General features: G+C 36.8%; 1 protein-coding gene and 2 long non-coding RNA genes across 3 annotated transcripts in view; 2 read left to right on the forward strand and 1 right to left on the reverse strand.

The window, feature by feature from the left end:
• Positions 1-1,852: 1,852 nt before the first annotated feature.
• LOC141545174 (uncharacterized) lies at positions 1,853-5,329 on the forward strand. The gene is made up of 2 exons (XR_012482918.1): positions 1,853-1,947; positions 5,145-5,329. It is a non-coding gene; the product is annotated as an uncharacterized LOC141545174 (long non-coding RNA).
• A 9,819-nt stretch (positions 5,330-15,148) lies between these two features.
• CNTNAP2 (contactin associated protein 2) overlaps positions 15,149-27,687 on the reverse strand; it is a 2,674,182-nt gene continuing 2,661,643 nt past the window's right edge. The window contains exons 23-24 of the mRNA XM_074267631.1: positions 17,505-17,579; positions 15,149-15,774 (exon numbers count right to left, since the gene is read on the reverse strand). Coding sequence (XP_074123732.1) covers positions 15,575-15,774; positions 17,505-17,579 — 275 coding nt within the window. The 3' untranslated portion in view covers positions 15,149-15,574. The remainder of the gene's footprint in view (positions 15,775-17,504; positions 17,580-27,687) is intronic.
• Positions 18,976-21,026, forward strand: LOC141542917 (uncharacterized). Its single transcript, XR_012482272.1, has 2 exons — positions 18,976-19,245; positions 19,440-21,026. It is a non-coding gene; the product is annotated as an uncharacterized LOC141542917 (long non-coding RNA).

The raw sequence follows: 27,687 nt of genomic DNA on the forward strand, positions 1-27,687 counted from the left end.
TCTCCTTAGGGTCAGAGGCTGAGAGCTGCACAGCAGTCATGGACCAAATCAATCAAGGATTTGTGATTTCACAGGTTTTGGGAAAATACCTGTTAATTTATGTATTTATTTTTGATGCATGCTTTTCAAATTATTATATTTAAAGATAGTTTTAAACAATCGCTTTTATAAAATTTTGAGTTCCATTTTAAAAAATTCTTCTTTCTCATCACTTCCCTCTCCCCAAGACAGCAAGCAATCTGATATGGGTTATATTTTTACAATTATATTAAACATATTTGCACATTAGTCATGTTGTAAAAGAAGAATTAGAACAAAAGAGAAACGGCACAAGGAAGAAAAAACCAAAACCAAAACAAGGAAAATAGTATATTTCAATCTGCATTCAGACTTCACAGTTCTTTCTCTGGATATGGATAGTATTTTCTATCATGAATCTTTTTGAATTGTCTTGGATCATTGTGTTTCTGAAAAGAGCTAAGTTTATCAGAGTTGATCATTACATTATGTTGCTATTACTATGTACAATGTTCTCCTGATTCTGCTCATTTCACTCAGCATCAGTTCATGTAAGTCTCTCTAGGCTTTTGTGAACTTAGCTTGCTCATCATTTCTTATAGTATAATAGTATTCTATTACATTCATATTTTGTTTAAGTTTTAAGTTCAAACATTACTCAGTTGATGGACATTCCCTCAATTTCCAATTCTTTACCACACAAAAAGAGCTGCTACAAACATTTTTTGCACACATAGGTTTTTTCCTCTTTTTTGTGATCTCTTTGGGATACAGACCCAAAGGTTATGAATAGTATGATAGCCATTTGGGCATAGGAGAATTCCTTGTTTAGAACTGACTAGCAGTCTTTAAGAGTTTGCCTAAGGCTTAGGGATGCTAAGAGTCCACAGTCACAAACTAGTAAATATTGGAGGGAAGATTTGAATCTAGTTCTTCCTCACTTCACATCCAGCAGTCTTGTAACTATGCCACATTGCCTCCTCAGTAAGAATAGCTACAATATTATAAAACCTAAATAATAACTAAAATTTATAAGGTGCTTTAAGTTTTGCAAGGTACTTTACAAATATTCTCTCTTTTGATCCTCATGAAAACTCTGTTGAGTTGGATGCTATGATTATCTTTATTTTGCAGATGAGGAAACTGAATTTGAGGAGTGAAATAGTTTTCATAATAAGTTGACACAATTGGAAGTATCTCAGGAAGAATTTGACACAGGTCTTCTTAATTTCAAGCTCAGTATCACTATTTAGAATCTACCTAGTTTGGGGAAAATTCCTTCCCTATTAATATTAAGAAAATAATGGGGGCAGCTAGATGGCACAGTGGGTAGAGCACCAACCCTGAAGTCAGAAAGACCCAAGTTCAAATCTGGTCTCAGAGACTTAACACTTCCTAGCTGTGTGACCCCAATTGCCTCAGCAAAACAAATCAACCAACCAACAATATTTCTGTATTTTTCATTTCATGACTATGGAGGAGAACTTAGTAGAGCCATTCCCTTAAAAAATCTTTTCTCCCTGTCTTTCTCACTGTAGCTGGCAAATAATTATTTTATTATATTATATATAAATGTTATATATACACATACACATAGATATAAGAAACTTGAAAGAGTCAACTGACTTTGTCAAATGTTAAACTATTTTTCTCCAGTTCAATAATTTAACCCCAAACAGCAAGATGAGGTTAGCCTGCAGTGACCTGTTTTTGATGAAGTCACAATAAATCTTTGTAATCAATTTTTTTCTGTATGTTCACTGACAATCCTGCTGTTTATATGTTCTAGCATTTAGTCTTTTAAAACACAAATCATCTCCCTGTATCACATGAAGTATACCATCCCCCTTTCTCTGGCAGGCTTTGGGAGGCAGTAGTGGTGACAGGATTGGCAAATTATAAAATATATTGTCTTCAGTCAGGGAACTAGTAAGTATTGACAAATGACTCCATAAATGTATTAGGAAGCAGAGTGGAGTAGGGATTTGGGGTGGATATTTAGAATGACGATTCCTTGGTGGATGTCCATAGAATCTAGCTGCAGTGAACTGTCCAAGGGGTAACATTCTGACTCTACCATTCTGATACAGGTCAGTGGTAGAAAGATGGGAAATATTACAGTTTCTCTCAGTACTAGAATCCAGATGGCACTGAATTTTGGATTCTAAAGATTTTTATTTTTTATGTAAATCTGCTTCCAAGATTAACTACCCATAAAATTGTTTCATAACCTTTTTGAAATATGCAATTGCCTTAATTTCCCGTCTCCTACTTCTATCTTTCTGGTTGTTATTCAGAGATGCTCAAGGTTTCAGCTGTCAACTTATTCCCAGGAAGTTATTACTTTTTACTTGGGAATTATTGCTAATAGGTATTCTTCTTTGATCAACATCTCATCTGACACTTGCTTCTAATCAGTGATCAAATTGAAGAGGTTTTAACCCCAAATTTCACCCTCTACTTTAGACTGGTCCTAAAGTTACTGAAGTAATCGTTAATTGATTTCTCTGCCTCTAGTCTTTCTACAATACTACATATTATATACCACCATCAAATTTAGCTTTCTAATGTGCCTCATGGAAGGAAAGATGGAAACAATCATACATTAAATACTTACTACTTTCCTGGCACTGTTAAGTATTGGGCATACAAATACATGCAGAAAGAAAGACTGTTTCTGCTTCAGGAGGAACTCATACTTTGAGGGGGTGGAAGAAAATACATAAAAGGTTGTTGAAAAAAATAAAACAAACTAATACTAGCAGCTAACATTTATACAGCGCCTACTGGATGCCAATAATTGTACTAAGTGTGCTTAATACAGTAATTTCATTTGATCTTCACAACATCCTTGGGTATAGTAGTATCATTATTCCCATTTAATTGGTGAAGGTAGCCAAGTTTGCAGAGCTGGTAAATGTATGGGAATGGGGAAAAGGTAGTCAGTGAGGGAGTGTGATTCTGAAATCCAAAGCTTAAGGAAAGCTAGGTATCCTTCACAAAAGGGATGTTTTATCCCCCATGGGAGAAAAGGGGTAAATCTTGCAATGCAATGTTCCATGGAGAACAACACAGTGATGCTTGGATGTTTGGAGTTAGGAGGTCTCAGACACTGAGGGAAGATGAGACAGCAGTAGAAGCATAATTTTAAAATCCAGAAGGTCAGATTTAACATATATCTCAACATATTTAACATGTATTAGGACTACCTGCTAGCTAGATGAGGGGGTTAGGGGGAAGAAGGGGAAAATTTGGAACAAAAGGTTTTGTAAAGGGTCAATGTTGAAAAACAATCCATGTATATGTTTTGTAAATAAAAAAAATCCAGAAGGTCAAGAATATGTTATTTTCCCAGGCATTCAATAGCTCCTCATTACCTGTCAAACTCCCAAATCGTTAAACCTATTGATTAAGTTCTTCATCTTCCGTGGGTATAATTCATGATGACCCAAAGCAATTACAATAGTATAACATTTTAGCTCACTGACTCAAATCACCATAACAGATATTATAATGATCATGAATTTGAAATATTGTGATAATTACCAAAATGAGACACAGAAACATGATGTAAGCACCTTATGTTGGAAATGTGATGCCCATACATTTGCTCAATGCAGGTTGTCACAAACCAATTTGTGGGGAAAAAAATGAATTATCTATGAAGCATGATAAAGCAAAGCACAATAAAATGAAGCATGTCTGTATTTTATTTAAGGCAGAACCTCCCCTAAGTTATGTTTATTTTCAACTTATTGATGACCAAGTCTTGTAATTCTTTTTAAATGAGCCCCAAAGTGACCATTTATATCACTCCTCAGTTTCCTCATAAAAGAATCACAGCTGAGTACTGTAACACTAAAAAAAAAAAAAAAAAATCCACTGTTTTGTGTGGGGTTTTTTTCAGCCTTGTCTTTCTCTTTTTTGATTGATTATTTATCAGGGTGGGGAACATCTGGCTGAATGAGGCCTCTGACCCATGTGATTATTTGCTAAGACAACCTCAGGGAACAATGAGTTGAAAGCTAGATATCACAACCTTCCACTGCTTAAGTTTCATAAGTTAATAATTTTATATGGCCTGCAAATGATGTTATAAATACCCAAATAACCATTGGCCGGAAAAAAAAAAAAAAAAGATTCTTCATCCTTATTTTGTCTATGTCCCTTTCTGGTCCCTCTTCCCAATTCATCCAAAATTATTCTCTTATTGGCATCTTTCTTTGAATGGCCCCAGAGAAGTGGGAAACCAGTCAGCTGTCCTATAAAACAGCTGCTCTGCCATGATGTGTGTAGTGAAGAGGGAAGCCAGTGAGTAAGACACTCCAGAAATCTTGACAACCGCTTCTGGCCAGATCCTCGTTACTCCCACCCTGTGTTTTAGTCAACACCACAAAGCTGAAGTTCCTTGGTAACCTCCCTGGGAGCATTCCTGCTCTCCCCTTTCCTGTCCCACACTGGACCCCTCAGTCCTGGCACTAGTGGATGGTGATGGATGTCTCTACCACCTGTCTTGCACTGCTATTTTCACCCATTACTCCTTGTTGTGTTTCCAGTTAAGCGGGTAGCCCTGGTTAATACACATACAGACCCAAAAGGAGCTACTGTTTTCAGCATTCTAATTCATCTGCATTTCCAAAGTCAAAAACAAATATATGGACAGAAAAGCATTCAAACAAGGTCTCATGGTAAATAAATACTGATAGTAATAGACATGTTGAGGGCCAGTATCAGCTTCGGAGCATTTTGAGGTTTTCATGCATTTTAGGTGATTAGCTAATTAGTTTCTCTTTCCTATAAGTCTCAGAGGTGGACCTTACCCGGTCTAACTGGATCTTCATTAAGCCTCCTAGTTCATTCCACTACGGCAGTGCTGGATTCAGTAATGACAGGTCTGGCAGTAAATGATCCCCAGTCAATATTTCTCCTATGTTCCCACTGACTTAATGGGAATGTCACTGTTGCCGCTTGGGAGGTCAAATTCGCTCTATAAATGTAATTTAGAGCAACTGTAAATTGATTGCTCAGTAATATATTATAGGAGCTCACTGAATTTTTGACAAAGTCCAAAGTATGCTTCCAATCAAGTTCTATTCTTTAATCCAATTGCTTTTTTCTCTTTTTAGAAATGCACCCAGCAGAGACCCAAATGACCAGGACTGAAGCCAACGATGCTTTGTTTACAAGGAAGTCAATCACATCTAATGCTTGTCTGCACACACAGCTTTTGTGACATGATCCCACCAGCAAGAATGTTGGGCTAGTTTGAGGCTAGACTAGTAAAAGTGTGAAGTAATTATTTTACATTCAATACGTAATTCACTCACCAAGGAGTCAGAAGGCAGGCTCAGCCATCCATATATTTTCCCTCTGCTGGGAGAATTTGCCTTACCTTTCATTCAGAAGCCATGATGAATTTTCTCTTTCATATTCCTGAAGGATGTTAGACTGGGTTGTAGTCTGGTGAATGAGGAATAGAAAATCAGACTGTTCTTTTAATGAAAACCACCAAGAAAGTGACCTTCAGAAGAAAGGAATTCTTCTGTGGCTAATTTCTCCTTTCACACTACCTCAATCTATTTTTTTCCTTATTATATCTCATTTTCTTCTTTCTTTTATTGCATTTTCATTATTATAAAATTGAATCCTTGGGTAGTAGATTTGTTTCCCCTTTAACATGAATGTTATTCACTTTAAAATTTTTGATTTGGGTTGAACTTCAGAGTATATTTTGTACCATCAGAGGCAGACATTTCCCTCTTTAATTTATCAAAAATCTGAGGATCAAAACTTTTTCTTCTATTTGCCATTTATTCATTTATCCAACCCATGGTCAAATTATTTAGACTAGGACTTGTACTAATTACAGTAAATTGTAGTATAGTCTACATACCTTTTAAGACTAGGGACACCAAAAGACCTGTAGAACCCATTATCCTACCTGGTGCCAACCTTTACAAGTTAGAATGTGATCCTTTTTATTTTTGAGGCAAGTGGAGTAAAGTTACATGTCCAGGGTCACACAGCTAAGAAGTGTTAAATGTCAGAGGTTGGACATGAAATGAGGTCCTCTTGACTTCAGGACTAGTATTCTATCCACTGAACCACCCTAGAATTTAATCCTAAACATCCTTGTTTCCCTAAATAATCTATTATGGACAAATTATCTAAACATTATTGAACCTATGAATGTTTTCTATTTGTATATCTTTTCTCATGGTATAAAATTACAAGTTTTTTGCTTGCTATAATAAAGCATTATTTTCCTCTAATTTGTCCTAACTTGTCTCTTCTGATTTAAAGGACTGCTCTTAATTCAAGCATCTCAGGTTTTGCTGAATAAATCTATTCATAGCTATATTATATTTGTTGGTGATTTTATAGACTTTATACATATCCCTGTTTAGCCATTGTTTTTCCTAATCAAAGAGTTTTAATATTTGTGTGCTCTTTTTTCCTGTCCCCACATCTATCATCTATCATCCACCTATCCATCCATCCATCCATCCATCCATCCATCCATCCATCCATCCATCCATCCATCCATCTATCACCTATCATCTATCTATCTATCTATCTATCTATCTATCTATCTATCTATCTATCTATCTATCTATCTACCTATCTATCCATTCACTTATGATTTCATCATTCTAGGAAACCCCTCATGAATTCAAATTGGTAAATTGTCTGTAATTGTAGTCCTAGAATGACTCGCTTCTGGCCACATGCATGTGGCAATGACAAGACTTGAAGTTGAATTTTCCTGATTCAGAAGTTGGCTCCCATTACATTATGCCAGACCACCTCCTCATTTTTTTTCATAAGAATAATAATTGGTACAATACCTCCCAAGTTCACTACAGAGGATAACTTTAATCCTCTAGGGGATCAGCATCTGAAGTTCCAGGATTAATGTCATATTTCTCAAGTATCCATACCTTTATACTTTCAACTGCCAACACTGAGGAGTCCTCAGATTTCACTTAGTCCCACACTAATTATCCCTTATCTTTCTCCCTTCTTACTCCTGCTGGGGCAATTAGGAATTCTTTTCACCTGGGCTTACAGCTGCCTATCTTTCAAGTTTAGTGCCTTCCTTCTCTAGTTTTGTTTTTAGCCCCATTTAGTTCATTTCCCAAAATCTGGTTCTTCCAAAGGCAAGCAGAGATATAGTCCAAATATAGTCCAAAAAGATGTACTTTCTTCCAATCTATCCTTCAGGGAGCTAGAAGTTCATTGTTTGACAACATGAATATTGGTGATTGACTATTTTTGGTTATATATGTACATTCTTTTAAAAAAATTTTTTTAAACATATTTCTTCATGAATCATGTTGGGAGAGAAACATCAGAAAAAAGGGAAAAATTATGAGAGAGAAAAAAACAGAAGAAAAAGGAAAAAAATGAACACAGAATGTATTGATTTACATTCAGTTTCCATAGTTCTCTCTCAGGAGGTGAAAGGTGTTTCTATCCAAAGTATATTGAGATTGCCTTGGATCGATGTACTGCTGAGAAGAACCAAGTCTGTCATAGTTGATCATCACACAAACTTGCTGTTACTATATTTTCCTGGTTTGGTTTGTATCACTCAGCATGTAAATCAGTTCATGTAAATCTTTCCAGGCCTTTTAAAAATCAGCCTGTTCATTATTTTTTATAAAACAATAATATTCTATTACTTTCATATACCATAACTTATTCAGTCATTCTCCAATTGATGGGCATCTCCTCATTTTCCACTTTCCATTTTGCTACCACAAAAAGGGCTGCTACAAACATTTTTGCACATGTGGAGCCTTTTCTCTTTTTTAAAGATCTCTTTGGGATACAGGTCCAGCAATGGCACTGCTGGATCAAAGGGTATGCACAGTTTTATTGCCCTTTGAGCATAGTTCCAAATTGCTCTCCAGAATGGTTGGATCATTTCACAACTCCACCAGCAATGCATTAGTGTCCCAGTTTTCCCACCTCCTCTCTAACATTTGTCATTATCTTTTCCTGTCATTTTAGTCACTGACTCTTTTTAGAATATAAGAATTCTTATTTGGTGATGATTTGGGAGGCAAGACTGTGCAGTCATTCCCAGGGTGCAATAGGGCAAACCAACAGGTGACTTTTTATAGCTTGCCACCTATGAAAATTAACCAAAAAAAATGGGGAACAAGAGGAGAGAATTGTATTCATCATGAAACTTTTGACTGCTTTTTTCTTTCAGAGGAAAACTGCCTTATGAGTGGAGGTAAATTTTTGGAGGGATTCATTTGCAGAGAGACCTTCCTGCTCAGGGATAATTAAACCCAGAGGCATCTCAGAGTTTTAGCTGAACCTGCTGATTTCTGTTTGTTCAGCAAAAAAGCAGATATGTATACCAATGAATAGTTTGTATTAGTCCCCTCCCCCCCTTAAATGTTAACATTCAGAAGGCACTCATTTCAGGACCAGTTCCTAAGGGCAATGAACCTTAGATTCCTGGCTCCTTTGCCCTCCAGCAAACAACCTATCATGTCAGTTTTATAGGCAAGCAAAATGACAGATTGAGACAAGAAATTCTTCCTTTCTGGCCACCTGGTTAGTTAGTGCAGGGTTAGAAAAAATAATGAATTGTTCTGACAAGAGTAGGTATTAAACATAGTAAACCATATAAGAAGAAATTCTTAGAAATCATGTTGACCTAATTCCTCCTTTTCTAGATAAAGAAAAATTGAAACTCAGAAATGTTGTCACTTGCCCAAGGTTGTACAGCTAATAACATACAAACTGGGAGCTAGATCCCTAGTCTTTGAGTTTCCACTTAATATATTTTGTTCTACATACAGATGCTTCCCTTTTCCCTTTATTTAATTCTATTTTCTTCTTAAGGAACTTGTCATAAGTTTGAGTTTGTTTTTAATGAGAGACACTACCCCCTAGCAAATCATGTATTCAAAAGCATAAATATCAATATATCATATCTCTGGAGGATTTAATTGGCACAGACAAAAATAGTTACTATTCGGAAATTTCATTTATTCTACACATTCAAAAAATGTCTAGAGTTAATAAAAAGAAATCACTAGCAATAAAAAGCTATAAAAAGATTTTGGAATGAAGCTCATTTTCTAGATTCTGTATGTCTGTTTAGAAATCCCCTCTTCTATACTTTAAATAATGGCCAGGGGTTTCCATGGACATTACCTAACTTTGTGTAACTGCCATTTTAATAAGTAGAGAATTCTTTTAAAAAAAGAATCAAATTGCTTTTAAAGTATATAAATAGAAAGAAAACATGCCCAAGGATTTCAAAAAAGCCAAGAGGGAAGAAGTATAACAATTGATGGCTCCAAATAAGATTTGAATTTCCCAGCTTTTGATATAACCTTTGGTGAGCAGATAAATCTCTGTTTCTTTTCAAAGGAGAACTTCCTCATTAAATGGTGACCTTAGTGATTTTGAACATTGAAATCTTTTAGCTGAAAGAGAATGGTTTCCCCTTCCTTGTCAATCTTCCCTCCCCCTGAGATGGTACAAAATACAAAGAGACAGCTCTTAGGATAATTAAAACTATTTTGAATTTTTTTTTATTTATCAATCTGGTTTCTAGTAGAATCTTAGTTAAAATGAAAGACATTCACAAAGAATATCAGGCATAATATAACATACATAATGTCCTTCTTTCCTTCTAGTTTACATGCTGTTGCTTTTAGAGGGTGTAATTGTGTGCTATTTCACTAGAATGGAACCTCCCTCCCAATTGCCTGCCTGCCCTTTTTTTTTTTTTTTTTTTTTTTCAGAACTGGAATTTAGTTCATCTTTTCAAAAATTGTAACCTGTGCTGTCACCACACTCATTACAAAATAAAAGAACAAAAAATAAACTCTTCCTAACCAAATGGAATGTGGGAATGGTGATGCTTTGAGCTGAAAAATACTTGGTAGAACCAAGACAAGAGAACAAGTTTTCCCAGACTTAGATTCTGGCTATTGTGCAGATATTAATTGAGATTGGTCAGTTTTGAGATGGAGATGAGCTGAGTGGATTCATTTCTTAGGGGAACTTTTACCTAAATGTCAAACTGGAAACACCTCATTCTTTGGCAGTCTGTGACAAGTAGGAGTAATGATCAGCACCCTTTTCTCAGGCTTGTTTGGCAAAAAAGTTTGAAGTTTCATACATTTTAGGTAGCTGCAAGTGTGAAAGCAGTGTACTTGGAAATAATCCTGCATGTCAGAGAGGCTCCAAGTGAAGTTAAAATGTTGCATTATTTCATACAGATTCTTCGAAAGATTGCATGTCAGTACAGCCAAATATCAAGTGAGGGACCTTGGAGGGATTAGGGGACATAAGCAGCAGAGTCCTAGCTTCGGTTTTCAGTTCAGGGGCTTATTCATCTCACAGAAGATTTAACTTCTCAGATGTGCATGGGATGACATCTTGGCAGATTTCAGCTTTCCTCCTGTTCTCATTACTGGATTCAATATTCAACAGATGCTTCACCATGTCCCATTAGTTACCTCATGGCCTATCCCACTTGACCTTCACCCTGCACTCGCACTAAAATTTTGTAAAAGCCTTGTAGTCAAGATGCAAGGACACCTCGAAATTCCCCTGGGAGGTAGGTAAAATCTGCCTTAGCTAAAAAATTGGGAATGGTGACAGAAGAAGCTCAGATTCTGGCTCTCTCAGTCTTCCTCTTTCAGGGCCATGGAAGCTGCTTTCAATACTGAAAATGATGCTTAAGTGATCTGGCATCCCTGGTCAATGGGCTATATATAGTATCCTTCTGGTTTGTTTTTCCACATTCCATGTAAAGCTTTTTAAGGGTTAGGATGAGGTGCCACTTAGTTCCAGTTGGGTAATTTACTTTTATCTGGTATAGACTTCTTGGTTGCTAACATACTTGCAACCTACTTACCAAGAGTCTAATTTAAATTTCCAGATTATTGGATTTATTTGGGAAAAATGTTTAGTTGCTGAAGGAGAAGGATAACTGGAAAGTAATCCAAATTGAATCCAAATCGTGTGGGGCTAATAGGGCTTAACTTGACCATTTGGATCTAGGCATGTTGAGTTCCAATTTTGGGAGGAGGAGAAAAAAATTGGTGGGATGAGAGAATGGAACAGATGAGACAAAGAAAATTATATCCCTTCTTTTTTGGTGATCTACTGCAAGTTTTCTTTTGGTACCCTGTTATCTTTCCCCTGAGTTACTTGCCTGCCCCTTCTGATATTGTTTCACTTCAACTGGTGATCTTATTTAACTAGAGCAAGGAACAAATATGGGTTCTATTGAGTGTTGTGTATGCAGACCGTTGATGCTCAACAGGTGTTAACTCCCAAGGGCTTACTGTTTGACTAATGCTTGAATGTTTAGAGCTTCTTCCTATTGGGTGTGTATGTACATCATATGCTTATGGAGAGGTTCCTAGCAAAGTAAGCATGATGATGATGATGATATTGATTGTAGCCCTTGTTAGTAGAAGGACAATTTGGGGCAAATTTTCCCATGAAGTAAGCCTTTGATTTCTAAGTGTCTTTGTTGTTGTTGTTGTTGTTGTTTGAGCAATTGATGGATTAACTTGAATACATGCAAGGCAACAATAAAAATGCAGTCCCATAAACACAGGAAGATTACAGATTCAGAGCTGGAAGAGATTTTACAGACTATCTATCCTAAACTCATTTTATAGAGGAAGAAATTGAGGACCAAGGAGATTGAATATTTGAAAGTAAATCTGGACAGGATATAAACTCAAGTCCTCTGCCTCTAAAACTTTTGCATCCTCCCTTTGCAAATACTTTGAAAGGTGTATAATTTCATCATTAAGTTATCCCCCAAAGCTCTTCCTGGACTTTGTAGGGGGTTTCATGAGCTGTTGTGGTAAGAACAGCCTTCTGGTGATGAGTCACACTATATTTAACTAGATCAGCCATCAGAAGAACCATCAGGTTTGTGGTCTGAGCCTTTCAAGCTTAGTTGGACCTGACAGAGTTTGAACTCACCTGAAATGGTTTTTAAGAGCATAGGGTGACTTATATGATTGGAGAAAGTGTCATATGAAGGTTTTAAGTTCCTTTATGGTTGCTTTGTACTTGAGACAATGTTGAATTGAATATTATCATGAGTTTCGATTGAGTGTAATAAAATCTGTTCCAACTTGTTGACCTGTATTGTTTCTGGGTTAAGGGGATGTGCTTTTTATAGGTGTATAGCCTTAGAATGGCACCACTTTATATGCACAAACTAAAGCTCTTAAAAACCTACATTCTCAAGTTATACATAATAAATCCTCCTCTCCCACTCCCATGATTAGCCAAAAAATTTGTTTTCCCCCATTTTTGAAATCTTTTAAATAGCTTATCTGCCAAACAGTATTTTTAGATAAAGGATTAAAAAAAATACCATTTGATTTTGTCATCAGGGACCTTTTATATATAATGGAGTTCTGTTGGTTATAAAGTGGTCAAGTGAGATTAGGTACTAGAATTGTTTGTTCTTCAAGGATACATGGGGGATAGGGAATTCCATCTCCTTTCCCCTCCAAATCAACACATTGCTAATGGAAAATTCATTGACAACGGCCTTTAAAAAAATATTTGGGAGTTCTCAATTCTACAACTTTGAGAAACCAAAATTTTTTTAACTCTTCATTTAGCATTTACCTACCATATTAACTTTGTGTGGTTGCTCATCATCTTCATCCAGGGATATCCTATATCTTGGATCCCCAACTAGATTATAAATTCTTCAAGAATTGTGTTTTAAATGCCTCTCTGTGGAACAGTCACTTGATAAATATGATTTGTTTAGACTGTTCCTCTTCACTTAAGAATCATTTTAATTCTGAGGGTCAAAATATCTGGTGATATTGATACATTTTTCTTTTCTGTATGCTGACATTAGGAAGAAATATGGTGGTCAAAGAAAATGAGAAAATCATTTTCGTATTCAAAATGTTGATTTGGGCCTTTCTATGACCAAATCTCAGAGAGAAGTCTAATGAGGCAAAGAATTAGGTGAAAGATGTGTGGTGAATAGAACTAAGGAAATGCTGAAAATAGTTTTACATAGGATATATCTTGACAGTATTTGTGATCAGCAAAACAAATTTAAAAATGGGTCAAATTTTAAAATACCTGGAAAATTTAAGCCTCTTTTAAAAAAATTTGTTTTTCACTGTTTGGACATGTATCCATATATTATATTTAATTTATACTTTAACATATTTAACATGTATTGGTCAACCTGCCATCTGGGGGGGGAGGAGGGGAAAAATTAGAACAAAAGGTTTGGTAATTGTCAATGTTGTGAAATTACCCATGCATATATCTGGTAAATAAAAACTATTAAAATATTTGTTTTTCCTGATTTAAGGGACCCCGGCATGGTAGGTAGGCATATTTTTAAAGAGTACACTGATATTAACTGTTGGATATTGGAGTATTGAGAAATAATTATACTTACTGAATTGTGCTTAAATGATTCTTCTGTAATGTGAAATCTTAGTTGACTTAATACCTTAGGGAAGCAACTTGAAATAGAAATATTCCCTTTAAAATATAGACATTCCTTTAAAAAAAATCTTTCAATGTTTCCTCAAATTTAAAGTCTACTAGACTTTTAAGTAGTTACATTCCAATACTTAATCACTTGAAATGCAATATTTAGTACATAGATAGCCCATATGTTCTTGTAAGCAGCTCTTTTACCTCAGATCATAATCTCTGCATAAAATGAATCTAATCACTCAAGAAGAAGTCATAATCATCTTAGGGTTCATGAGTGTTCCAAATATCCTGAAAAAGTTGTAATGGAACCATTTCCAAATTCATATCACTATGCAATTTTTGGAGTAGCATCCCACAGAACATCAATATCTTTATTTTTCTATTAACATTCCCTTTTAGAACTAAGGAGAACAAAATAGTGAACAGTTTTAATTAAGTGGTTCCCATTTGAAGTCATTAGCAGAGGATGTGTGAGAGAGGGTTTGCCAGAATGATCCTAGGTGTTGGAATGTAATTCTGGAAGTGGCCTTTACAAATAAATGAGTCCGCTTTTTGGAATGTCTCAAGTCAAAATGTGCAAAATATGAAGGGTAAATTTTCTTAGGCAGAAGGTAACTAGCTCTAGCCAATCATCTCTCTTGCCATCATTTAGTTTTGATCCCTCATTCCAAATCGTTATCCACCGAGTCTATGCATGGGAACTCCCAGCGGTCGTGTTTGTGACAAATGCAAGGTTGCGTTGTATTTGAGCCTGCGGAATTCCTTCATTACCCACTGGGCAGTGTGTTTGCTTTGGCCACAAGATGACTTAAATGACTTTAAAAAGGTGTTTTCCAATTGATTATGTACAGAAGTGAGTCAATCATAGCAGCGAATTTCCATAGACCTTGTTTTACTCCCAAACACTCACATTTTCCTTCCAAGAGTAAGTTGGCCGTCTTTTGGGTCACACGTCTGAAACAATTTTTAAGATGTGCTTAAATTCACTGCAGTGACTGGCTCACCCCCACAGCACAAGGAAGCGCGACCTGCCGGGATGAGTGCCGGAAGGGCGTGCCCCCTGGGCAGGTCTATGTCGGAATGGGGACTTTGAAAGAGGAAGGGAAGGGCTCGTTGAGGACAGTACAGTGGCCTACTCTATGCATTCACTATGCGGCACGACAGGATCACTACTTTTACTACTGTCTATAAAAGAAATAGAAGCAAACAAACCGCAGCATTGGGCTCGTAATTCCCTACGCACAGAATGTGGTACCACAGGAAGAGCGGAGGAGAGGTCCCGTAGCCAGAGAGAGAACAGGACAGAGCTAAGACTATGGACTTGGAACTATATTTCTCAGAGCTTAATGGAAAAATCAAAGTAACTTCTCAGAATTCATTAGATTCCCTTCTCCCCCCCAGAGGTAACGACGATGGTGCGGTTTTACATCGCTGCTAAGGATAGTACATCTTGTCCTTCAACAGCCTGGGTCACGTGGGAGCCCTCGGCGGAGCCGCCCGGCCTTAAAGCGGGCTGTTCCCATCCCCCTCTCTGCCCCCAACTCCCATCTACAAGACGCCAAGTGAAATGTGATGCAAACAGCTAGATACAACAATAACCCATTGAGAATTAACTACATGTGGAAAGAAACAACCATCGGAGGCCGTGTGTATATATATTTGTCAGTTGTTCTCAAGACAGAAATATCCAGATTCTAAGGGCTCCTAAATGTAGAAAACGGGCCCTGCCGTCACAGGCAGTAGGACACCTCTAAACACGCACAAAGAGACGGTATCACTGACGGGGTTTAACCCGCGGGGACACTCTAAAAGCATCTTCTTCTCGTTGTGTGTTTGGATACAGGAGGAGAGACAGCTGCGGGTGAATATAAAAAGTTCTCCTTCTCCGGTCCCGAGGAGTCGGTCTGTCCCTCGCCTCTCCGAGTTGTGCTGATCTCTTAAAGATGTGCTCACGAGTCTGCGCAGAGGCTGCCCCCCTCCTTCCGGGCCCGTCCCTCTCCCCCTGCCCCCCGCTTCCTGCCCTCTCCCTCCCTCCCGCCCCGCGGCCAGGCGCCACGCGCGCCCCTCAGATAAGCCACTCCTTTTTGCTCTCGTCGATGGTCTCCGTGAAGTTGGGGTCGTGGTTCATGATGGCAGCGTCGGCGCTCTCGGCGGACTCTGCGCCTTTGGCTTCGTTGGTGTGGTACGTGCCCTTGTGGCGGAACATGTAGCGGATGAGGAACACTAAGGTGCAAAGGATGGTGAAGATCACCACGGCAATGACCCCTGTGAGAAAGAGACGGGGTCAAAGGTTACGTAACCTTCAACGTTCTCTGTGACCTCTGGCTCATCCGTCTTCCCTGCCCCAATTCCATCCCACACCACTCCAAAAAAAAAAAAAAAAAAAAAAGAAAGAAAAAAAAGAATAGAACTGGAAAGAACTTTAGAAATAAAGTCCAACCTCCTCACGGAATAAAATAAGCAAAAAACAACTTAAGAGAGATGCAATATCTTGATCATAGGGTAGTAAGCAGCAGACCTAAGGTTTGACCCAGACTCCCAATTCAGTACTTTCTCTCTCTCTCTCTTTTTTTTTTTTTCCCCTGAGGCTGGGCTTAAGTGACTGGCCCAGGGTCACACAGCTAGGAACTGTTAAGTGTCTGAGATCAGATTTGAACTCGGGTCCTCCTGACTTCAGGGCTGGTGCTCTACCCACTGCGCCACCTAGCTGCTCCAGTACTCTTTCTCTTAAGTCTTTCTTTTTTTTGCCTTTTAGTTTTTATTGAATTTTATTTATTTATTTTTTGGATTTTATTTTTTGCAAAGAAAGCTAAAGTCAATACTATTAAATATGGCTGAAAGACCACCCATAAAAGATCATTGTCTCAATCGTGTTTCCATATAAATTTCTCATAAAGTTTCTTCCTCTTAATTATTTAAAAATTTAAATTTGATTTTAAAATTTAAAAATTAAATTAAAATTATTTAATTAAAACAAAATAATATAATAATAAAATAAAATAAAAAAATATTATTTTTTTTTTAAATGTTAATAATGCAGAAGTTAACTGGCTAAAGACCAAGGTGATAAACTTGATCCAACTAAATATTGTCAAGAGAGCAAACGAATCTTTATAAGAAGGGTTTAGGGGAAGAGTTATTCCTATTGGTATGATATAATGCTAATAATAGCTTGGATTTACATTGCTGTTTGTAGTTTTCCAGGTGCTATGTGAATATTATTTTGTTTTATCCTCACAGCAGTCTTACAAGTAGCTCCATTATTAGGTCCATTTTAGAAATGGGGAAACTGAATCAGACAGTGGTTAAGTGACTTGCTCAGGTCACAGAGCTAGTTCATGTCTAAGGCCAAATTGGAAGTTGGGGCTTTTTCACTCTAGGTTAGTAGTATATCCATTGTACCACTTCATTGTCTTGAAACAAAGACTTTCTCTTTAAATACATTAGGAAAGCGGATGAACTGAAATGTAGGAAAACCTGGTTTTCTGGCACTGAAGGATAGAATCGGCCTGTTAGCAAGTAATTGCATGTGGGAACTTGATTCAAAAGAATCAACCAGACCTGCAAGTCAAAGGCAGAAAATAGTTGTCTTAGGGCTGGCTTATTTTAAGCTTTTTGATGTCCGCTGTTAAGCCAGCATATTTGGAAGCTGTAACTTTTCCCATTGTGTCAGTGGTCCTCAAACTTTTAAAATAGGGGGCCAGGGGACAGCTAGGTGGCGCAGTAGATAGAGCACCAGTCCTGAAGTCAGGAGGACCCGAGCTGGCGCATAAATGTCCTCAGGGGCCTGCATCTGACCCTCGGGGCTGTAGTTTGAGAACCCCTGATTTAGAGGATTATTCAAAGACTATGATCACACAGTTGGAAAGTACCAGAATTAAGATTCAGGTACAAGTCTTCCTGATTCTAAGTGAAGCATCATATTTACTATCCTATTCAGCTTTTCTAATTATTGAGGATATAGTTTGTGAGATTGTTCAACATGCTATACCTACCTCCAATAATTGCCGAATTTCTGTTAACTCCATCTCTTATGGCTTGTCCTGCATTGTATGGAAAATCAGCACTGGCTATAAAAAGAAAAAAAAAAGACAAATTCAAGTTTATATATGACCTGGTAAGAAAAATTTGCCAAAGGTCTCATAATTAACACCAAGTAATTTATGACATAGATTTCTTCCTACATTGGTCTCAGTCTTCCTTTCCAATCTTAACTTCTACTATTTGCCAACGTAGGACTACCCAGCATGGCAAACCTGCATTAAAGAAGGCCTTGTGCTCTATGTACAAAGTAGAATTGCAGTAGCTCAAAAGAAATGTGATATGTGCAAGTTCTGAGACATCTCCACTCCAAAAGTTCAAATGGATTACTTGTGCCTGATCTATGATAGATCCTTCTGAGCTCATGGTGGTCTGATCAGCCACAGCTAGACACACTGTATGTTGATTCTAACAGTGATGCCACTTGGATCCTCTTCAAGAATTAAGGACACTGGGGAAGCCAGGTGGTACAGTGGATAGAGCAGTAGTCCTGAAGTCAGGAGGACCCGAGTTCAAATGTAACCTCAGACACTTAACACTTCCTAGATGTGTGACCCTAGGCAAGTCACTTAACCCTAATTGCCTCAGCAAAAAAAAAAAAAAAAAAGAATAAAGGACACCAACCAACACATGGTACCTATGTTTTAGGCAAAGGAAAAGCTTCTACCTTCTTTAGGTGCACCACTTTAAAATCTGCACCTTCTACATGGTGCAGTTCAAGTTTTGCCGTCTTAGGTCATTCTGTTGCAAATTTACCTAGTCCAATATTGATGCCATTTTTGGAATGGAATCTTCCAATGATTATTTCCAATAAGAAATAATACAAATTTATTAATCTGACAATTAGAATCTGCAATAATCTGGCCCCAACCTATCTTTCTGGATTTCCTTCACATTATCCCCCTTTCCATGATCTACATTCCAGCCTCTACCCACTTATATATACTGTCCCTCAGGCTTGTAAAGGGCCACCTCAAAAAGCCTTGCCTTCCTTCAAGAGTTAGCCAAGGTGCCATTGCTGAAGAAGGTATTCACTCCATCAAAGAGTATTTGGTGAATATCTCTTCCTTTATCCTAGCATGATCTTATATTAACACTTTCCTATGAATGTATTTCTTTCTCTGCTTCATTTTATGTTGTAATCGCCTTCAAGATCAAGTTTTTTTTCTTATTTTTATAGCCTAGGCATGTAATGTGGAGTCTTGCATCTATGTGCTTTTTGAAGGCAGCCCTGATCTCAATAGAAGCAAGTTTTTATATTGACCCCTCCGGTCTTTCTACAAGTCCAGTAGATTAGCTTGTGACTATCTCGAGGGCAGGGACTACTTTTTTTCCTCTTTTTTTGTGTCTCTGGTACTTAGCACAGTGACTGGCACATAGCAGGGATTTAATGTTTATTGACTGATTATAGGCTTGCTCTTCAGAATAACCTAAAACACATCTATTCACTCTTCCACAGTACTTTTCTAATATTTATTTACAACCATCATGTCCTTCAAATTCATACACTTTTAGAACAGAAAAGTTGATTATCTAATCTAGCCTCCTCATTTTTACAGATGAGGAAAATGAAACCCTGAGAAGTACAATGGGATCATCAAAGTCATCCAGCTAGAAAATAGAAGGACTTTAAGATTTCAAGTACATCTTGTTTTATACTATTCATATGTTGAAGCCTCTAGACCAGGCTAAAAGGTAATTTCCTTAACCGTTCTTTAGACTACTTGATTTCAGGACCTCTCCCTGTATTGGATGACTTCTTCCCAATGATTTCCAATTTGTCAATTAAAAAAAAAAGTAGCATTCGGTAATGGACCCATTACTTTAGATGTCTACAAACAGCAAAAATTTAGATTTTTTAAAGTTATTTTTAACTTCTGTATTTCCAGTCTGGCTCCTGCAGTCATCACTGAAGAGAACAACCCTTGTGGAGAAATGCCTGACATCTCTGCCACCATCAATATAAACTTCTGGCCAACTGCCACAGAAGTGCAGATAAGTATAAGACTCTAATCACTAGCTGTATCCCCCAACCACCAGCCCTGCTTTCATCCTGACCCTTGCAGCCATTTTCCAGGGGAGTAATGCTTGTGGAGAAGATGACCTTCATCCCTGTTATTAGCAACTGCCAACCAACTGTCACCAACGGGTCAGGCAAGCCAGCCAGGCTGGACTATCAAAGTGGCCTGAGAAAGGGGGAACAGAAAGCAGAGGAAACTGAAGAAAGGTAGCAGGGAGAACTGGTTGAATTTGAGCCAGTTCAAGAAACAAGCTTAGGAGAAGAACAAACATCATCCTAGAGGCAGTGTTTAATGTCAGTCTCTGAATGGGGCCAGTGAAGCCTCATTATAATAACGGCTTTTCTGGGCAGTAGTGAAGGAAAGAAGAAATATGACCATTTGAACACACTTACCACTTGTTATTGCTTCTGATGTAATATTTAGCTGCAGTTGAGTTTAAAAGAATTAAGAAAAAGTCCATAATATAAAATGCTGACTTTGCAATTTGTAATCGCTGTGCAAAAAATAGTTTAATAGTTTAAATTGTTTCTTGATGGTAAAGAAATCCCCAGGCATTTTTCTGGGCCTTGAACTTTTCTGTCTCAACATGTATATGCTTATGCTGGAGTACTAAATGTACCTGAGCAATTACAATGTTTAGAAATAAAAATTCTAGACTAAAAAGGCCAGACAGTTCAAACTATTATCATCACCTTGACTTCCACTTTTCTCAGATCCATATGGAGATAGACCAACATATAAACTCAAGAATTGTGAGAATAATATTAATATACCCATTCACTCTTCCTATCCCTAGACTGAACCTCAGAGAACCACATAGAGGTTGAGAAGGGTTTCTACATCTCTACCACTACAGATCACTGACCGTGGGCAAAAAGTCCAAGCACTCCAGGGTGAGAGTGACCTCCCAGACTACCAGCCCTACTTCCAACCTTGCTCCTACATCCAGGGAAGCAACTCTTGTGGAACAGAGATGGATACATTTTCTTTTTTATCAATGAATATGACTCTTTGGATCTTAGTCAGTAGTATTATTTGCATTGCCTTTGTATCCTTAAGGTCCATAGAACCTTTCCATATAAATTGCATTTAAAAGTTCCTTTATGTACATAATGAGTGCTTAATTAAAGCTTATTAATTCATTTGTTACATTTCAGACTACAGGACACCCTGATAAATGAAGGATTAAAATAAACCTTACAAAATTAGTTATTAAGTAACCAACCAAAGAATAAGCATTATCAAGCACTTCACTTATACCAGATACTGTGTTAGACAAAAGGGATACAAACCCTGCCCTCAAGAAGCTTTCAGAGAAAGAGAACTATACAAGTGTATATGAAATTTATGACAAATTTTGAGAGTGGGATATTAGCTGGGTATTCAAGAAACGTTTTATGTAGAAAATGGCCCTTGAACTGAGCCGTGAATAAAACTGACTTCTTCTCTTTTCTCATATAAGTGTCCATTTCCTATCTGTGTACCTTTGCATTGACTGTCACCAGTATTTGTACTCTTTTCTGTAGACATGAAAAGACTAGAGCCCTAGGCTTCTGTGAACTATGGGGACTTGTGTTCCAGTTGTTAGAACTTACATTGGTTGAGATCAGTTTTGACCCAAATCTAGAGACCCCAGCTTGGAGGATTCAAGATTTCTGGTAGCCATGTTCCCACCAATTTGAAATCAAGGAATCATGGATTATATTCTAAAATTTCATCTCAACAAATTTAGCTTCAGATAATACTTGTACATGAATTGTTTCCCATTTTTTTGGTCATGGATGTCATCTTATAAAATGTAGTCTATAAGAGAGTATTTTCTCCTAAATGATCTCCTTAATACCTATTTTCTAGTGTCAGTTAAAATTTCAGAGAACAAATTTTTTTTCTTAATTTATCTCATAATGCATAGTGACATTTTTTCCATATCATTAATTATTAATTAAGGCTAGATGGTAATCTTATTTTAATTGTTTTAAGAAATCAAACTGTTAACTTTATGAGACATAGTCTGGCCTTGCATTGGCTTAGCATTTTTGTAGGAGTGTTGATGATAAGAATCATTTAATGTCATACCTTTCATACAAAATACTAAAAGTATTATCTTCTACTATTTAGTGTCTAAACCCTGTAATTATTATGATTTTCATTTCCTTATTTTATGTACGTTATTTTTCCTAGAGGAAAAAGTTCCTTGGATTTGGTTTATTTTTGTCATAGAATTCCCAGGTCTTAGCTCTTACATATATGACCTATCATAGGGTCACAGATGTAATTGAGAGGCTGTCTAGCCAATTCTATTTTACAAATAGGGAAAATGAAGTTTAGGAAAGTGAAATCACTCGCATAAGGTCCCAGAGTTAGTAAGCAATAGAAGGAAAATTTGAATCCAGATTTTCAGACTCCAGAACATTGCTCTATTTCAAGTTGCTTGCCAAGTAGGAGCTTAACAAATATTTACTGATCGGTTCTAGCATGTGTAACATTCCCTTGAACATGCCTTGCAATTTCCCATTTCAATACCTTTGCTCCTATCAGGAATGACCGCTCCTCTCACCACATTACCCAGTCAGACCCTAACATCTTTCAATGTCTGCCTTGGGCCTTTTACTCTTTGTGACATTTTTCTTTACTGCACTAGCTGGAAATGATCCCTCCCTCCTTTGACATCATACAGGAGACACTGGCATTCTTATTATTTGATCCAGGACAGAATATGAAGTGCCTGGGAATATTATCTTTTCTCATGCTTGTTTTTTATTTCCCCATACAGACTGTGAGTTCTTTAGAGGAAGAAAATATGGTCTCTCTCCATTCTGTCCTCCATAGCATCTTGCCCATTGATTTATTATCCGTTAGCTTTTTAGAAGGCTTGAGGAGTATGTGCATTATTTTATAATAACAGAAGCTATCATTTTAGTAGGACTTTTAAAGCTAGAATTTTTTTTCCCATAAAAAATAAAATCACAGGAATCGTAGAATGTTAGATCTGAGAGCCATCCCAGCGATCACTGAGTGCAATCCTAATTTGGCAAAATAGGAGGCAGAAACCAGATGAGGTTAAAGAACTTGCCTAAATCACGGTTAAGTAGTTTCAGGGATTATATTGGAACTTGGGACTCATGGCCTCTGGTCCAGTGGGATTGTTTTACTGTAATGCTGCTGCTTATGAAATGAAGCAAGTGGCTACGGAGAACATACAGATATTTTCTTGATGCTTGGTCACACACTGGTCCTATGGGGATCAAGGATGAATTTTCTATTCTAAAATGATCAACTCTTTATCACTGTCTGTTCTTAAAATGTTTTGGATTCTTACTACTACTCAACCAAGAATATGCTGATAGATGAAACACATGTTATGGCAGATATATTTCCAATGATTCCACTTTAACAGACTCTTATTGACAATGTTTGTAGTTTGGCAGAATCTTTCAGTTAGAAAAGACCTTAGAGATCATACAGACAAAATCTCTTCATCTTTGAGATTGGAAAACTGAGGCTGAGAGAAGGGAAGTGATGTCTCTTGTTCTACAGCCAGTAAGTGGTGGAGGTAGTAAGTTTTCTGAATCCAGAAGAGGTTAGAGAATTAGGGAGATGGTACAGGTTGTCCCCCTTTCCTCTGGAACTATACTGGTCTCCTGTGATGGCCCATGTCTATTTCCCCCAAACCCTCTAAGAGCCCAGGTTGGATTCTGTGCAAGAATAGTCTTCCCTTCAAATGAATTTGTCCTTGGTTTCTGGACTCTTAGTTACAACTGTACCTAAATCATTGACTTCACAGAGCTCTTGAGGTATCTATAGATTGCAGACTTATGTTTATATATTCTCTTTTGTGTGTTCTTTGGCTTTTTTTCCACACATGCTTTCCTAGCTCTTTCATTAAGCTGTAAAGCTCCACAGGACAGAAAAACTGTGTCTAGTCTTTCTTAGTTCTTTTCCAAGAGTAGCTAGCTACCCAATCAATATTATTTATTGGCTGACTGCCGCTAGCTAGATCATGGTGTGTTCCTCTCTGAGTCTGCTTACAAACAACCCCAGCAAAGCCAGGCAGACCATACGTGTATTAAAATCAGTCACACACACGTTACTTAAAGCCATGTTCATTCACATGACACCATGCTCACTCTTATTTTGTTTTCCATGGAAAGTCTGTGAGGAGATTTTGATCCTGTAGAGCTTAAAATAGTTCATAAAAATACAATGCTATTATTAAGAATCTTTAAAAAATGAACAGGACCTTCTATGAAAAATTTCAAAGACCAAATAATTCTTTATCCAACTACTAAAGGTAGTGTATTAAACAGAAAGAGTAAGAGTTTTTTTTTTCCATATATTGCTGAGTGCAGAAAAGCAAATCAGTGTAAAGTACAAATTGTTCCCATGAGGTCTTTGGGGAACGATTTAAAATGGGCTCAATCAGATTATCAACATGATTAAATGTTCTCATTATAGCATTGAACAGCCAACTGACCAATTGCATTTGTTCTCTGAGTAGTTCATCTTGTCAGGATGGTGGTACCTCAAGTCACCTTGGTTTTGTACAAAATAGGCAGGGGAATGTGGGCAAAGCTGGTTTTTGAGAATTAAGTGAATAATCTGCTTTTCATGGCAAAAGGTAAGTTCTACTTGGTAGGAGTAAGGTGTCACTTTGACTAAATTCAGTATTTTGGAGATCAGAACACACAGAGTACCCCAATAATTATTACTATAATGGGCCTGTGTTAGCAATAAGTATTCACTTAGTTGATCCAATTGAGTGAATTATGTTGACCTAGAAGTGAGTGACTCACCAAAATTTGGGCAATCATGAATAATGCCTGTTATGCTTAATAATTTTTTTCTTTTTGGGATGGAAATTTAATTTATCTCTAGTGACTTCAATCACAGGAAAATGTTTTAAAGACGAGTCTGAATCAAGTAGGTGCATATTATAGAAAGTAATTTATGCAATGCGTTTTATCAAAGCTTAAAATTGCACCAATACTTTTGGGACACTGTACTAATGAACAGACTGGCTTAAATTCCCTTATATCTTTTTTGCCTTAATGACTGTAAAGAAGAAAAATGAAAATGAAAACGATTGCCCACTGAAGGAGAAGAAATGGATTTTTTGAGACACTTTTCTTATTTGTTGCACAAATCTTACAAAAGTATAAAATTAATCTTTAACTTGCTTCACAAAGCAAGTAAAACCAAAACACATCAAGAAAACATGAGAAAACAAAGACTATTTAATATTTGAATAATATAAAATGCCACAAAAATACCAGTAGTAGATTTCAGTGGGTCAACTCAGCATACTGCTCAAGAAAGTTTTTCTGCATAACTGTTCTATCATTAGCATTTGATACAGATGAGATTTTAAAAACAAAACAAAATGCTGATCTTAGCTATAATTTCATTTCATTTTATTTTATTTTATTTTTTTCTGAGGCTGGGGTTAAGTGACTTGCCCAGGGTCACACAGCTAAGAAGTGTTAAGTGTCTGAGACCACATTTGAACTTGGGACCTCCTGAATTCAGGGCTGGTGCTCTATCCACTGCGGCACCTAGCTGCCCCCTATAATTTCATTTTAGGATCATAAAAACTTAGGGACATTATGAAATTAATTAGACCCAGTCCTCTTCCTTCATAGTTATACTAAGTAATGGAGGCTTTGGTGCTGTTAAGCAGCCTGCTGAAGATATATTGGTAGAAGTGGAAATGGAATACCATGCAAAATGCCTTCAAATCTTCTGCCCCTTCAAGTCTGTGATGTGGAACTTAGGTGAAATGGTCTTAGCAAGTCAAGATTTTACCTGGGTTCCTGCTTTATCTCTTCTTTGTGTATCATTTCCACATTAAGTTATTGGCATGTTTGCTATTGGATATCTATTAAATTCAAGATGTTTGGAGTCTTGGATCCATTGGGTAGAACTGACTAGCAGTGAAAGCAGTTTCTTCATAGGAGAAAATGACCAATCAGGAGGTTATCCAAGCCTGGGCTTGGATAATGAAAGACATACACTAGGAGTTGTTTAGGGAGTAAGAGTTGAGATGAGAGGTGGGATGCCAATTTATTAAAAAAAATTTTATCTTTTAAGTTAACTTTATTTAGTTTCTTTCTTTCTTTTAATTTTTTATTTTCAAAACATATGCTCAGATAATTTTTCAACATTGACCCTTGCAGAACTTTGTGTTTCAGATTTTCCCCTCCTTCCCCCAACTCCTCTCATAAATAGCAAGCAATCTAATATATGTTATACATGTTAAAATATATGTTAAATCCAGTATGTGTGCACATATTTATACAATTCTCTTGCTGCACAAGAAAAATCAGATCAAAAAGGAAAGTAAATGAATTTTTTTTAACAAAATGTGAATGAACAACAACAAAAAGAGTGAGAATGTTATGTTGTGATCCACACTCGGTCTCCATAGTCCTCTCTCTGAGTGTAGATGGCTCTCTTAATCATAAGATCATTGGAACTGATCTGAATCATCTCATTGTTGAAGAGAACCACATCCATCAGAATTGATCATTGTATAGTATTGTTGTTGAAGTATATAATGATCTCCTGGTTTTGCTCATTTCACTCAGCATCAGTTCATGTAAGTCTCTCTAAGCCTCTCTGAAATCATCCTGTTGGTCATTTCTTACAGAACAATAATATTCCATAACAGTCATATACCACAATTTATTCATCCATTCTCCAGTTGATGGGCATCCACTCAGCTTCCAGTTTCTGGCCACTACAAAGAGGGCTGCCACAAACATTTTTGCACATGTGGGTCCCTTTCCCTTTTTTAAAGATCTCTTTGGGATATAAAACCAGTAGAAACACTGCTGGGTCAAAGGGTATGCATAGTTTGATAGCCTCTTGGGCACTGCTCTAAATTGCTCTCCACAATGGTTGCATCTGTTCACAATTCTACCAACAATGCATCAGTGTCCCAGTTTTCCCACATCCCCTCCAACATTCATCATTATCTTTTCCTGTCATCTTAGCCAATCTAAGATGTATGTAGTGGCATCTCAGAATTTTCTTAATTTGTATTTCTTTGATTAATAGTAATTTGAAGCACCTTTTCATATGACTAGAAATGGTTTTAATTTCTTCATCTGAAAATTGTTTATATCCTTTGACCATTTGGAATGCCATTTTAGTAACTCAAACTGCTTTCTCTTTATATATGTATTATATATAAATTGTTTATTGATATAGGAATATGTTGCTATTTCAATAACTGATAATTTAATAATATGTTGAAGTCAATATATACTGAGTCTTTTGGGTTCTTTAGTATTTCTTTTATTTGTAGGAAAAAATATGCATTCTACATCTGATTTTTATTACAGATTGAGTACCTTTATATTCTTAACTCTTGATGGAACCCAAACCAAGACCACTTTATAAGCTGATTGGTTTATTCTATTCTATTCAGAGAGTTATATTTTATTCACTCATTCATAAACACTATTCAGGAAAAGATACACATTTGTTCTGTAGCTATATTGTCATTAGCTATATTGTATTATCATCATCATGCACTGACCAGGGAGAGTCTCAGACTTTGGAGACCAAAAAACCAAAACCCAAACCAAAAAAAGATAGCAAGGTAAAGACACAGGACCACTGCAGTATACAGTATAAGACATATTTATATACCATTTTTATTATTTTTAAGTTGGGGAAACCACTTCTTTTTTTTTTCTTCTCCTGTCTGGTATGACTGATTTTAAAATCTATAGGAAAGGGTGTTGGATGGAAAGTTTATAAAATTTATAAGTGGACGTATGATGATAAATATTTAAAAACCAGGACCCTCCTCAAAGTATGATATTTTAAAATTTAATCTGAATGATTAACATTTTCTCTATCATCTTCATAAGTTTAGACAGTCAACAAAACAATAAATCAAGTTTCTGATTTATAATGCTTGCTGATTTCTGATATGTAAATGCTCACGTTGAAAATCGGACAATTTTGAGCCAGCAGGAATTAGCTCCCGCATAACCCTACTATAGAGCATAAATTATTAGAGTTAGAAAGATCTGATTTCAATCCTCTAATTTTATAGATGAAAAAATGAAGGCCCAGAAAACTTGAATAAGCAGTCCAAGTTCACATA

Source organism: Sminthopsis crassicaudata, chromosome 5, assembly GCF_048593235.1.
Source record: "Sminthopsis crassicaudata isolate SCR6 chromosome 5, ASM4859323v1, whole genome shotgun sequence".
NCBI classification, from domain to species: Eukaryota; Metazoa; Chordata; class Mammalia; order Dasyuromorphia; family Dasyuridae; genus Sminthopsis; species Sminthopsis crassicaudata.